This window comes from Amblyomma maculatum, chromosome 4 (assembly GCF_055883805.1).
Source record: "Amblyomma maculatum isolate TAMU_Amacu chromosome 4, ASM5588380v1, whole genome shotgun sequence".
NCBI lineage: Eukaryota > Metazoa > Arthropoda > Arachnida > Ixodida > Ixodidae > Amblyomma > Amblyomma maculatum.
In genome coordinates, this window is record NC_139347.1 from 56,877,466 (window position 1) to 56,889,622 (window position 12,157).

At 44.8% G+C, this 12,157-nt stretch overlaps 1 protein-coding gene across 2 annotated transcripts in view; it reads right to left on the reverse strand.

Moving 5' to 3' along the window:
* Positions 1-338: 338 nt before the first annotated feature.
* The window catches only part of vtd (RAD21 cohesin complex component verthandi), a 35,970-nt gene continuing 24,151 nt past the window's right edge, over positions 339-12,157 (reverse strand). For both annotated transcript variants that reach the window (XM_084601601.1, XM_084601600.1), the window contains exons 10-12: positions 10,616-10,924; positions 9,056-9,211; positions 339-5,380 (exon numbers count right to left, since the gene is read on the reverse strand). In XM_084601601.1, coding sequence (XP_084457727.1) covers positions 5,255-5,380; positions 9,056-9,211; positions 10,616-10,924 — 591 coding nt within the window. In that variant the 3' untranslated portion in view covers positions 339-5,254. The remainder of the gene's footprint in view (positions 5,381-9,055; positions 9,212-10,615; positions 10,925-12,157) is intronic.

Sequence of the window (12,157 nt, forward strand, 5' to 3'; positions counted from 1 at the left end):
TTACTGATAGGTTTTGGGTGTGTACTCTAGTAACATAGATGTTTTGGCAAGGACCATATTACACCTGAACATGTAAGCATGGTTCTCATGTCCTCGAAGGAGAGTTCATCTGTTTCCTTGTGTAGACAATTTATGGGGGAAGTCCTGTATACAGCAACTGCAGATGTAAGCCCAGGCATTCGGAAGGGCACATAAGGGCACAATACCAACAAAGGCCTCCTCTACTGAGCCTATGTATTTCCATACAGCCTTTATAATAGTTTCAGACTACTTTTAATAACAATCCTGAAAGCTGCTACACAGAGCCACGCAAATAAAGCACAACTTAAACAGGGGTGTTGATGGCATATTCACAATATATTTCATCTTTATTTCATACAAAAAAAGCAATTGAACTAAATTGCTTTTAAACACACAGAACGTAAAATATTTCTTTATTGGGTTGGCAGCACAACTATGTTTCAATAAAAAAAAAAAAAAAAAAAAATTGTGCACATACTTTGTGTGGCAACGTACAAGCCTCGGCAAAGAGTGGGCATTGTGAATGAAAAGCCACCTCTCGCCCCCTATTGAAATAGAAATTTGTTACAGGCAGACTTGTACCAACAGCAGGGTAGGCTAACAATCACACTGTGCCAAGACCGAACCCTCTTTTAATAATACATGTGTGTGCTTTATGAATTATTTACATTGGATTGATTCTGCCTTCGTTTGTGGGCGTTCACAAAAACGCCCACTTGCTTGAAATGTACAATTGGCAGCAGAAAACGCAGCGCCGGAAAATGAGTGACACGGGCCACGTCTGAATAGAAACTGCTGCTGCCCGCTCTCCAAACACACCATGAAAAGTCCTCACACTTCAGGCCTCAACCTCGAGGTCTGCAAACTGGGCAGCCCAGATGAACGCACGTTTGAACAAAAAAAAAAAGAGGGAGAACCAATACAAACGGCAAACATCGAAAAGCAAGCGCGCTTCCTCGCCACAGGCAACCAAGAAGACCGCAACTGGATAATCACAAATAGTAACATAGCAACTCTTCAGAAAAGCAACCGTTGCAAAGAATTTGTCCAGGGAAAACGCAATGGGACACAACTGCAGTGTCGTACACCGACAAGAGAGCGAAGCATTACATTAGGCTCTACGCCGGCTGAGCGAAAAACGCCTTAGTGTAATAGCCAAGGGCTTCAAGATGATTTCACAACACTGTGCAGACTGCCAATCTCCAAACGTTTTTACTAACTCACCTAATTACCTTAATTACCTAAAATAGAGACCTAATTAAACTTATTTCAGTACCTATCTTCTGTGAGCAAGTTTGTTTCTTTAACTTGTCTGCTGCACAAATATTTAAACTTCAGCTCTACATCACTGGTACATTTAATATAGCAACAACATGCCGCTATTTCAGAAATGAAATGTTAAACTTCAGCACACTCACATTTGCACTTGGAAATATGCCACAATAACACCAGGTCACTGAACCTTCTCAGTGATGCGCAACAATAGCACAAATTTCTCAAGTTACGGCCACTGCACCCTCACTACCAATTGACCTATAAATGTGCTGAAGTTTCACAACCACCTAACCTATCTGTTTCAGTGTCCTGCCCATTGTGTCCAACCAATACATGAAAGACAAAAGGTTAAGAACAGAAGCTCAGTACAAAATTTGCAATACAACTGATCAGAAAGCATAGACAAACCCTTGTCTAAAAGAAAAAAAAAAAAGTGGAACCACTAGCACAAAATTTGTAATACAACTGATCAGACAGCATAGACAAACCCATGTCAAAAGAAAAAAAAAGTGGAACCAGTAGCACAAAATCTGCAATACAACTGATCAGAAAGCATAGACAAACCCTTGTCAAAAAGAAGAAGAAAAAGTGGTACCAGTAGCACAAAATTTGTAATACAACTGATCAGAAAGCATAGACAAACCCTAGTCAAAAAGAAAAAAAAAAGTGGAACCAGTAGCATAAAATTTGCAATACAACTGATCAGAAAGCATAGACAAACCCTTGTCAAAAAGAAAAAAAGAAGTGGAACCAGTAGCCTAGACACGGTTCACAAAAACTTATATCAAGAAAGCATAAAGCAGCTCTCCCCACCATACTGTCAGTGTGGGGAAAAAAAAAAAAAAAAACTTTTTTTCTTACAGTAAAAGTGTGCAATAGGTGACAATGCAGAAGGGGAAACAAAAAGTTTATAGTCGCATATTACGCCCAGATCGTCACGGCAAAAGCATCAAGGACTTGTGGTGCTACAGTGACAAAAGCGCACATAATCACAAAATGTGTACGAGCAAATCAGCAGCAAACCGACAAAATGCAACATTGCTTTAACCTGCATGTGCGACAGTCTTTCAACAACTACTCTTCGGTCTGCTCACAATAATGTATGGACTTTTTTGACAGTAACTTATCGGTACCGATACATATGTTCAGCCAAAGCGCACGCACGCTTCACACAACGTCATATAGAATTAAACTCTGCAATTCAGCGTATGTGGCAAACATGCCCGCAGCTGGTATGGACAAGTTCAACAATTTTTTATAAGACCACTCTCTTCCATTTTCTCATTAAACAAGAAATTCAGCTAGGCTCACATTCATCCCTTTCCTTTTCAACAAACGGGAGTTACTGATAGTATCTACAAAAAGGGCAAGGGAATTACAGCAAAACTAACCATGCCCGTCAGACCTCGCAACAACTCTCTCTTGCACACAACACACTTTAAGCATCTGATGACATCCATGGTTTACTTTTCATTCTGGCAAGTTTTGCAAGTGAAGTTCCATGCAGCTGAGATTATGAATTAGCAACCTGTGCAAGTATACATACAAACAAATACACAGATCTTTGCAACATACAACCGGGACAGATGAAAAAAAAAAAAAAGAATGGCCATAAGTTATAAAACGGGGGAAAAAAAATAGAAGGGCTCGGCACAAATTTTAACAGCAATGCAGAGCCATGAAAAGCACAGTAGAACCTTAAGAAACAGACATCCCCTCATTTTTGGTTCCCACTTGTCTGGTGGTAATGGTACTCCTCAACCCTGCACAATCATGAAATCGTAAAGCCCGACCCCGCCGCCCAGCCCCAAAGATGATGCTACTCGATTTGCAATGGACACGGCGCAGTTTACACTTGGCTTGCATAGTCTCTTGCAAAAAGTTGTAAAAAAAAAAGAAAAGAAACGCAGAACCCAGTTAGGGAACAGCTGATGTGGACACTATACATAATGATTAACACCAAAACTTCTTGGTATAACAAATTTTAAAAAATATGGAAAATAGAGCAGCGACATTATACAGACCAAGAGGCGCAAACACGACTAGACCAGATAGTTGCTTGCTGCGCTGCTGTAGCAGAACACGAAACACAAGCTTACTTTCCATTGCAATAACATTCCCATTTTGATTTCAGTGGGTGAAGGTAAATGATTCCTTAAGCACAAAAAAAAAAAAAAAAACCCAAGTCAGCAGACAAAAGTTACTTCACATGTATGAAAAGAAAACGAATTAAAGCCTTTGTGAAAACTGGGTTCAAAAGGATGTCAAAAACAAATTGTACCAGAAAAGGATGCTTCTTCAAGGGAAAAATTAGCTGTGACTAAGGAGTAGTGAAGGACCTCCGTAAACTCCTTACGTGGACTTATTCCCGAATGTTTTATACGCAATGCACAGAGTGGCAAAGGCAACTCAGGCTAAGTGACCAATATGAAAAGGTGCATCACTCAAAGACAATACAAAAAGCATAGATGAAGGACAACGAGACATGATCCGAGATAACAAAAACAAGTGTAATGAAGTAAAACGAACAAGCCACCTCTGGCTATAAACTGCTCTTTATCAAAAAAACAAAATTGATAATTGCCCATAAACTAAAAATCGGCAAGCTATATACAGCAAAATGCTAGGGTTTAGCCAGAATGATGATTCAGTGGATGTGTACAGGAGACAATGAACCAGGCAAGGTGTAAGTGGGGGAGGGGGAACGAGCATTTTGGATGGAACATAATGACATGCATGACATGGCCCCGCATTCCTGTATATATATATTTTTTTTGCCTGCCGCAGGTGCCAGAACGCTGCGCAAGTCCGCTGTATTAAAGGCAAGTGAAAGCCGTGCGGCATGCAGTCCCCAGGAAATAATCAGAACACAGTTTTCTTCCACTGCTCCTCGCATCACACGATCCTCCAGTGCCAGCACGAAGCATTGGTGACGAGAGAGAGGGTACGGAAAACTTAAGATCACTTGCCCCACACCCCCTCGACACCGAGAACACCGCAAAATAAAGCAAGCACCTTATCAGCGGATGAAGCATGCACAAAGACTCAGAGGGGAGAAGCAGGCAGGAGGGTAGGAGGAATTAGCAGACAAAGCCAACCACATCTCAAGAGTATGGGGTATCACACGAACACTATCCAGAGGCTAGTAAACAGCAAATTTCTCAACAGAACCAGAGGGCCATGCCTAATAATCTCAAGCAGCATGCAGCACAGATGAGTTTTGCATTCGACACAGCATGTTGTCACCATCACACAGGTTCACATTTTTTTTTTTTTCTAACTCTCCCACACACAACAAGCAGCGCGAGTCGCGCAGGGGGAAAAGAAGAAGAAACGTCTACCAGAAGCAAATGACGAGAGAATTTAAAAAGGTCAACATGCTGCATCCTCCAAATTTCGCTCTTTTTTTTTTCTCCGCCTCATCCGCCAGGGTTTGCATGTCGCGCGTGCTTTCACATCTGCCAACGATAATGACGACAGCCTCCTTCTTTGTCGTTGGTGGCACAGAAGACAAAAAGAAGAAGAGAGCCGGTCGAGAGTTCTCGGTCTAAAGCTGACACACGCGCGCTCCAGCAGCAGTAGGACACTTGCAGCAGACCTGTGCGCGACGAACGAGGTGCATTTGGTCACTCCCCGAGGGAGCTCGAGAGATGGCGGCGGAGGAGGAGGAGGAAGAGTCCACATCGGGGTGCACTGACATTTCTCGCGCACATGCCGGTGGTAAGCGATGAGATGGTGTTGTCTTCACAGCATGACACCATGAGAGAAGGGTTGTACGCGTGCTGAGGTATGTGTACAGGGCCGTGCATGCCTCTCCATAATGGGGTACAACGGCAGTGACACAACGAGGGTGGCAATGACAAGGGTGGGAAGGTGAGCGCGAGGTGTTCCGGTGGTGGTGATGGTGAAGGGGGAAGGAGCGGGAAGATGATGGTGGTAAGTGGTGGTGGCGGAGGTGTTAGAGCAGTGACTGCTCAAATTTGGGTCCCCGTTCAATGTACAACTCGGAGAAGGGGGCCTCCTGCTGCAATTCGACGGCCTGCTGCTTCTTCAGTACAAGGAAGGTGTAGAATTTCTGTGCAACCTGCATAGACAGACACGTGTGGCCATGCCAACACCAGACACAGCCTTAATTAAGTGTCCAGATACAGCAGAAATATGCTATACAGCCCAAAATGATGGAAGACACCCAGTTACTAAGTGAAGAAACAATCCAAGCACAAGCATCAGGCTTACCATGCATTTAACATGTGGCACAGGTTACACATTGGTTAGCTTACACTGTTTTTAGCATTTTGGCAAACGTATGCCTTGTTGGCAGGAAAACAAGGAAAAAAAAAAAAAAAGACTGCGACACTCCGATCGGGATCTCCAGGAAAAAACTAACATTTTGGGTGCTGACTCGTCCGATATTTTTACTTCTGACCCTGTTGGAAGCAAGAGAAGTGTTTTCCTTTAAACCTCACTGCTGCAGCTTCACGAGTCAGTTTTGCCAGCATGTGAGTGACATGAGTTGAGAGGCAAACGATGGGTCATTGAGGAGCGGCAAGGAACAAACCTTGAGACTTCGCAAAACCCACGTACAGTCACGGACAGTATAAAATGGACCATGCTTCAGGATTCAAACGCTTCTCTCTCGTCGTCTAATGAAAATAAATAAGCTTACCCACCTCATGTGAAAAGACAAAAGTAAACGTATGCAAAAAGCATGTGTTATGTTTTGCTAATTAACGCATAGAAGATTCTGACCACCAAAGTGTGGTCCATATTCTTCTGTCCGCGACTGCACATATGTTGATGGAAGGGAGCCTTGGGATTGGTTAAAATTGCCAGGGTGCTTTGTATGTGCCAGGATTCCAGAAGTTGTCCCTTGAAAGAGTACGGTTTGGCTTGAACAAACTCATTGGGCTCAGTCAGGTGCAGTTAGCTAAATTTTTAAAAAGTGACGCTCTTGCTCCCACCTAGTCAGCCCTGAGCAAGGTGCTGAGGCAAAGCATTGGTTTTTCCCATGACACTTTTGTCGGAATGTCGCAACCATTTATCTCTGATTACCTGCAAACAAACTGCTCTGCTCAAGCTACGAATTCTTATGGCATTTATTCCAGACCGTCCTGTTATTTCAAGATCCCTTTATCTGAATCCGGGATCTGCCAACATGCAAATAATGGCCTGGGAAAGGCAAAGAAAGGCAACGACCATAATAACAATGCTGCTGTGGTAAAACCTTGCCTACTCGCCAACAATGAGCCATCGCAAAGTAACGGCAGCTGCTAGTGCACTTACAGGGGGTACTACTCAAAATAAGTGCACTCTGACAAAGCCAATGGAACAAATGAAGAGTAATGGCAGTTTGCTGCAATTTCGAGTTTAAAGTAATTTCGAGCAATGGTGATTTATGCCAACATTTTGAACGGCGACTCTGCTTTCCATCCTGCATCGTTTTTCCAAGTCATCACATGAAAACTGCATATATAACGAAAAACTGGATGTAAAGAAAATTGAGGAACTTTTCCAATTTCAAAATAGCCAGCTTAATTGTATTTGCAAAATAGTTAGAAAAGTGCACTTTGCAAACCTCTTAACACTCAGAAATTGCAAAATTGTACTTGTTCTAAACTGGCAGCGAAAAACCATGAAATGTTGAGACAGCACTGTCTTGCACTTGCCACGTGGCTTGGCCTGCTTTTTCCTCGGAGAAACAACTGCCAGCTTGCGGAAAAGCCTGCGCTGTAACGTGCCGACGGCTATCGAAAGCCGTTGCCGCGCGGCCACTGCTCACTTGCGGGTCAGAAAACAAAGTGCAGCATTACGCAGCACATCAGTGTGTCCAGCCGCACTGCAGAGAACAGGCTGTCAGCCTGGCAGGCACTGACCACCTCACGAGTTCCAGATCATACACAAGTGCACGGAGGTTAGCCTGGCTTTTGGAGGGCAGCAAAGTGAAATTGAGGCTCGTGTGCGCTGCTGCAATTGTTTCGCGGCAACTTCTTAGATTATTGTCATTTTTCATCGGAATGTCTACACCTTGAGCCAGAATGGTCAAAAATAAAAATGTATGACAGAAAAGCTGGGCTGAAGGAGCGCCCGACTGCTCCATGTGCAGCGCAGCGCACGTGCTTTGGGGCACTAAGTAATGCGGTTTTCTTGCCATTCGCGATAGCGTTTGGGTGGTTGAAGCCCACCACAGGGTGCTTGCAGTCTCACAAAGTCAATATGCAAGAGCAAAGTGGCCTATGCGTAGATGTGAACACTGCGTTTCAGGCGGAATTCCACCACCGTTACTTTCTCTTCAGGCATCGCAAAGGAACATGAACAAATGAACCCCTAGCATCGTTGCACAGGATGCCGCACTTCCATTTCACGAGCAGACTTGCTCACTCTTGCCTCACCTTGCCATAGATCAACTGCTGATGTTACACTTCCAGCAGGGAGGTATCTGCCTTACAATGCTTCATGTCCAAGTGAGCAATAAGTCAAACTGCGATATTAAGTTTTTTTTTTCACTGACAGCAATCATTACCAAATAACTATAAACCAGTCATTACGACATGATTCTAGCTTTCTTGTTTAATGCCTAGTAATCCTTACAAGTATAAAAAAGTTAACCTGGTGATCGGCGATGTGAAAAACGTTTTTGAACGCTACACTAATTTTAGAAGTTATTCAAAAATATTCTATTGCAACAAATTATGTATTATTATTCAGATTTACATAGCCTCAAAATTTGTATTCACACATCTCATATAAATTTGTTTTTTACTGGCCACAGTTTGCAGATTTAATCCATAATTTACCCAAGCAGTATTCAAAAATATTCGATTTGCATAGCATTTACTTAGTTTTTTGCTTTTTACCTATTACAAAATTTTCCTCTGCCACTGTTAAAAGGCTTTTTGTGTGCTTTTTTTCTGCCACATCAAATATTCCATTAATTTTCTGTTGCCATTTGTTTTTTTGTTTTTTATGAGGTACACTCTGTTTTCCTGTTTAGCACCACAAAGCCCAAAATGTCACTCGAGGTGCCGAAGTGCCCTTTCGATAAGTGCACTGTACCAACATTCTCCAGCACAAAAGGTTCCTTGAGTTAAGAGTTCATCAAGAAATGCCAAAGGCACCCCAACATAAAAGGACATTCATGGCTGCCCTGCAGAGTCAACGTATTCGTGAGTAGGCTGACAACTCCTTATTAAACTTCGTGGCACCTCAAATAAGTGCCTACTATCCAAAGGTAATATAATGTGAATGTGATGCACTCTCAACATTCTGACGCTAATAGCACTAACAAACACTTGAGTTCTACAAGGCATCCATGGACATTCTCTCGGTAGTGCTGTCAGCACCTTTGTCACCAACACTCAAGCAAACGAGGCACTGCCACAAATGTGAGGTAAAAATAAATGGAACAACTGACACTACGACTATGGGTACCAGCATATTAGAGGCAGGGACTTGGAGAGAGAAGACTCGTGGCAATTTCAAATTAAATTCACCTGTGGAAATCCGCACTGCTCACTGCTGACAACTGGTGTGGCCAACTCCCTTTTACGAATGCGGGACGCATAACAGCTGCAGCTTCAGTGAGTGTTCCATTCAAGTATGCGTTAAGGGTTGCGCTGCCTTAACCTCTAGAACGGTGCTACCCATGGTTATGGATCACCAACTAGTCTGAACCCCAAGCCAAGCAAAATGACCAGCAACAGTGGAACAAGACAGAATGTACGATGTTGCATGAGCGGTGCACAGCAAAGACGGCACGAACCTGTTTGCGATTGCAGCCCCGTACAACGTCACTGAACCGCACTTGGCGCCCAGCCTCGAGTGGTGTCCGGATCGTGTGCAGCATGTGCACTGTGCGCTTGTTCAGTATCCGCTCTTCAAACTGCTCGTATGTCTCGTCGGCCAGCTGCTCCTCGGCCTGCAACACAGGGAAGGGGGCACAACAGGTGAGAATTTTCACTCACCAAGATAGCACTGAATCGCAGACACCTTCAAGCACAACTACCGTGTTTACTTAGATGGAGTGCTAGCTGTTTAGCTCCCACAAGCATTCGTGCAATACAGCTTGGCTGTCGTGTCGCAGCTGTGGCAGCATTCCTGCACACCAGGCGATGAACAACACTTCACGATAGTGCTTTACTCGCCGCCAGTATTAGCAGCTTAACATGCGTAGACCGGCGATGCCAAACCGGCCCAAATGGGACTCTGGGCTCCATCAACGGTCGGCCGCCACTCTGTTCAGCAACTTCTGGCATGCCGTGCCCACCCCAACACCAAACACGCTTATGGATGGCGTGGACCTTGTGGCAGCTACTAGTGCAGTCCCATCCCTGCTGCGATGTAAGGCCCGAGGACATAACTATACTGCAGCAAATGCCATGTGAGTAGCACTGCACGATGATCGCATAGGTTGGTATCAAGGCAAGTGTCATCTACCTTCGCCTTGCTGCCTGCGCAGGGCTGCAGGACATTCCACAAGTGCTAACAATAGCAAGCCATAAAACTCCACAAAATGCAGAGAAGCATGCAAGTGAAAAACAATAAAAAGGCGGAGGAGCAGACAACAGTGCACATATTTTCAGGTGCACCTCCTGGCATTTCGGATGACACAAATCTTCTTGTGACCCCATGAGATTCATAAAACCGACATTCCATTGCAACTGAACATAAGCCTACACTCTCCCTTCTATTTTTATGCATTATGCGCATTTGTTTTAATACCAATAGCCAAATGCAATCAGCTACGAAATTAACTGAAGCTGAGGCCATACAAAGAAAGCGTATTGACTTCCCAGCTTGTTGGCTGCATGTTGTTTTATGTCAATGTAAATTGCTTCAAGACAACTCTGCTCTTGCTGACACATACCATGGCTGCACAAGGAGAAAGGGTAGCACAGAAAGCCAAATGACACTATAAAATTTCTAAACCCCGCTCATTAGGTTTGTATTCTGGGGTTTGTTTTGTAGTTTCCTGACGCATAGGATGGTATCACGGTGCATGCACAACCTCAAGCGATAAACCTAAAGCGCCGCTTTATTGGTTTCCCACGAAATTGGGATGGGAACTCTTGCACAGCATTTCAAATCTTCAAGTTAAGCAGGCTAGTGCAGGCCGCCGTTTCAAATTATCCATTCAAATTTGCATCAAATTACGGCACCGCAGAAATTCTTGTTTTCTACTGCAGGTTTTACTACAGTGCACTTAGATAAGCCCACACAAGAAGGACGCAAAGACAACACTAAAGGTCTGCTGGTTGCCTGCCATTCAGCCTCTCTTTTGAAGCTCTATGAGAGATGCATGCAGCCAGAAACCTAAACTTACTGGGCCGACAGACGCGGGAGGCCCATAGTCCTCGTCGTCGTCGTCCAGCTGAGCCAACTGGTCTTGCTGCCCAGCCAACTGTTGTTGCTGGTGCTGCTGCTCCTCCTGCTCCTCCTCAGTCAATGGATGTGACTCCAGCTCTGGCTGCGGCTCTGCTTCAGAAAGCTGCTGCTGATGCTGTTCTGCCGAAGTAGACTCAACAGGTGCTCCAAAGCCATGCATGGCAGAACCCGAGGCTACCAGAGCGTCAAACTCTGACGGTGGCGCCATGGGCTCCATGCTGGGTGTCTCTTCTTGTGGTGGCTGCATCTGCAATGGCAGGGCATTCACAGCACTAATTAAGTTGTATTCGGAAGGGAACAGGCATGCACGCACGTGCGCGCACACTTCTTGCTGGGCTAGTTTGTTGACACCTTACATTAACAACAAACTCTGCAAGCATAAAAGGTGCACACGAGAGATGCAGTTGATGGACAACTTGACTTTAGGCGACAACCTATTTAACGGAAGGAAAGTCAGGCCTATGTACATGACATAGAAAACCCTTAAAATGGATTTTTTTTTAACCAGGCTATAGAGATCTTGAACGACACTATGAATTCAGGGTAGGCCAGCATCTTGCCATCCTTGGTGGTAGTCACCGCAGCAACCACACATGCAATAGAGCCATGTTTATGCAGTCACATAGTGGGTGTAAGCGATGCTAGGGTGCGATGGGTGAGAATACTGTGCACTGGTAGACTTTACAGTCAAATCCAAACCAGCGCAGAAACTATGACCAGACAGGCCAACTGCAAGCTCTTCAGGATTCCAAAAAGATGCCTGAACGAGTGCAAGAATACAAATGAACTCTCTGAGCAAAATCAACACAAATGACTCTCAGATCGACAGACGCGAGATTGATGCCAATCCAGACAAATACAGTGTCTGTTCACGCGACTTGGTGTCATATGCGTAAAACTATCCCCGAGATGTGACGAGGCTGATTGTCGATTACAGTCGCCAACCGATATTTCGAACGGCCAATTTTCTGGACCTGCCTGAAAATCTGGACCTTGCCATGGCACCGCCACGCACTCCATAGAGTCAATGTATAACACCGACCGAAATTTCGGACGTTTCAAATCCTTCTCGTTCGATTTCCCGAACTTTTTCTTTCGATTCGCAACTCAAGAGCTACCGAAAACACAAATGTCGGTGCCATTTTGCTTTTCTAGCCGCTGCCATTTTGGCTGTCTGCAACCTTGGACCTACATGTCATACCGTCAGCTGCTCATGCCAATGGAGCCTCGCATACCCAGTATAGCCTCGATAGCAGGCACCGCTTGCTGCCCCGTCCCACCAGCGCCAGCTCTGCCGTGCTGCCGTCATGCATAGTCGTCAGTCACTGCGGTCACCATTCAGGTGATGTATGTTGTGCTGTTTACATCGCCGTGTCAACTACCAGACATTAACGCCAGGCGTTATCCGGGCACTCAAGCACCTGTATCGGTCACGCGTGCTTAGTCGCTTGGTTTTAGCGCGTGGACAGCGGCAAAACCT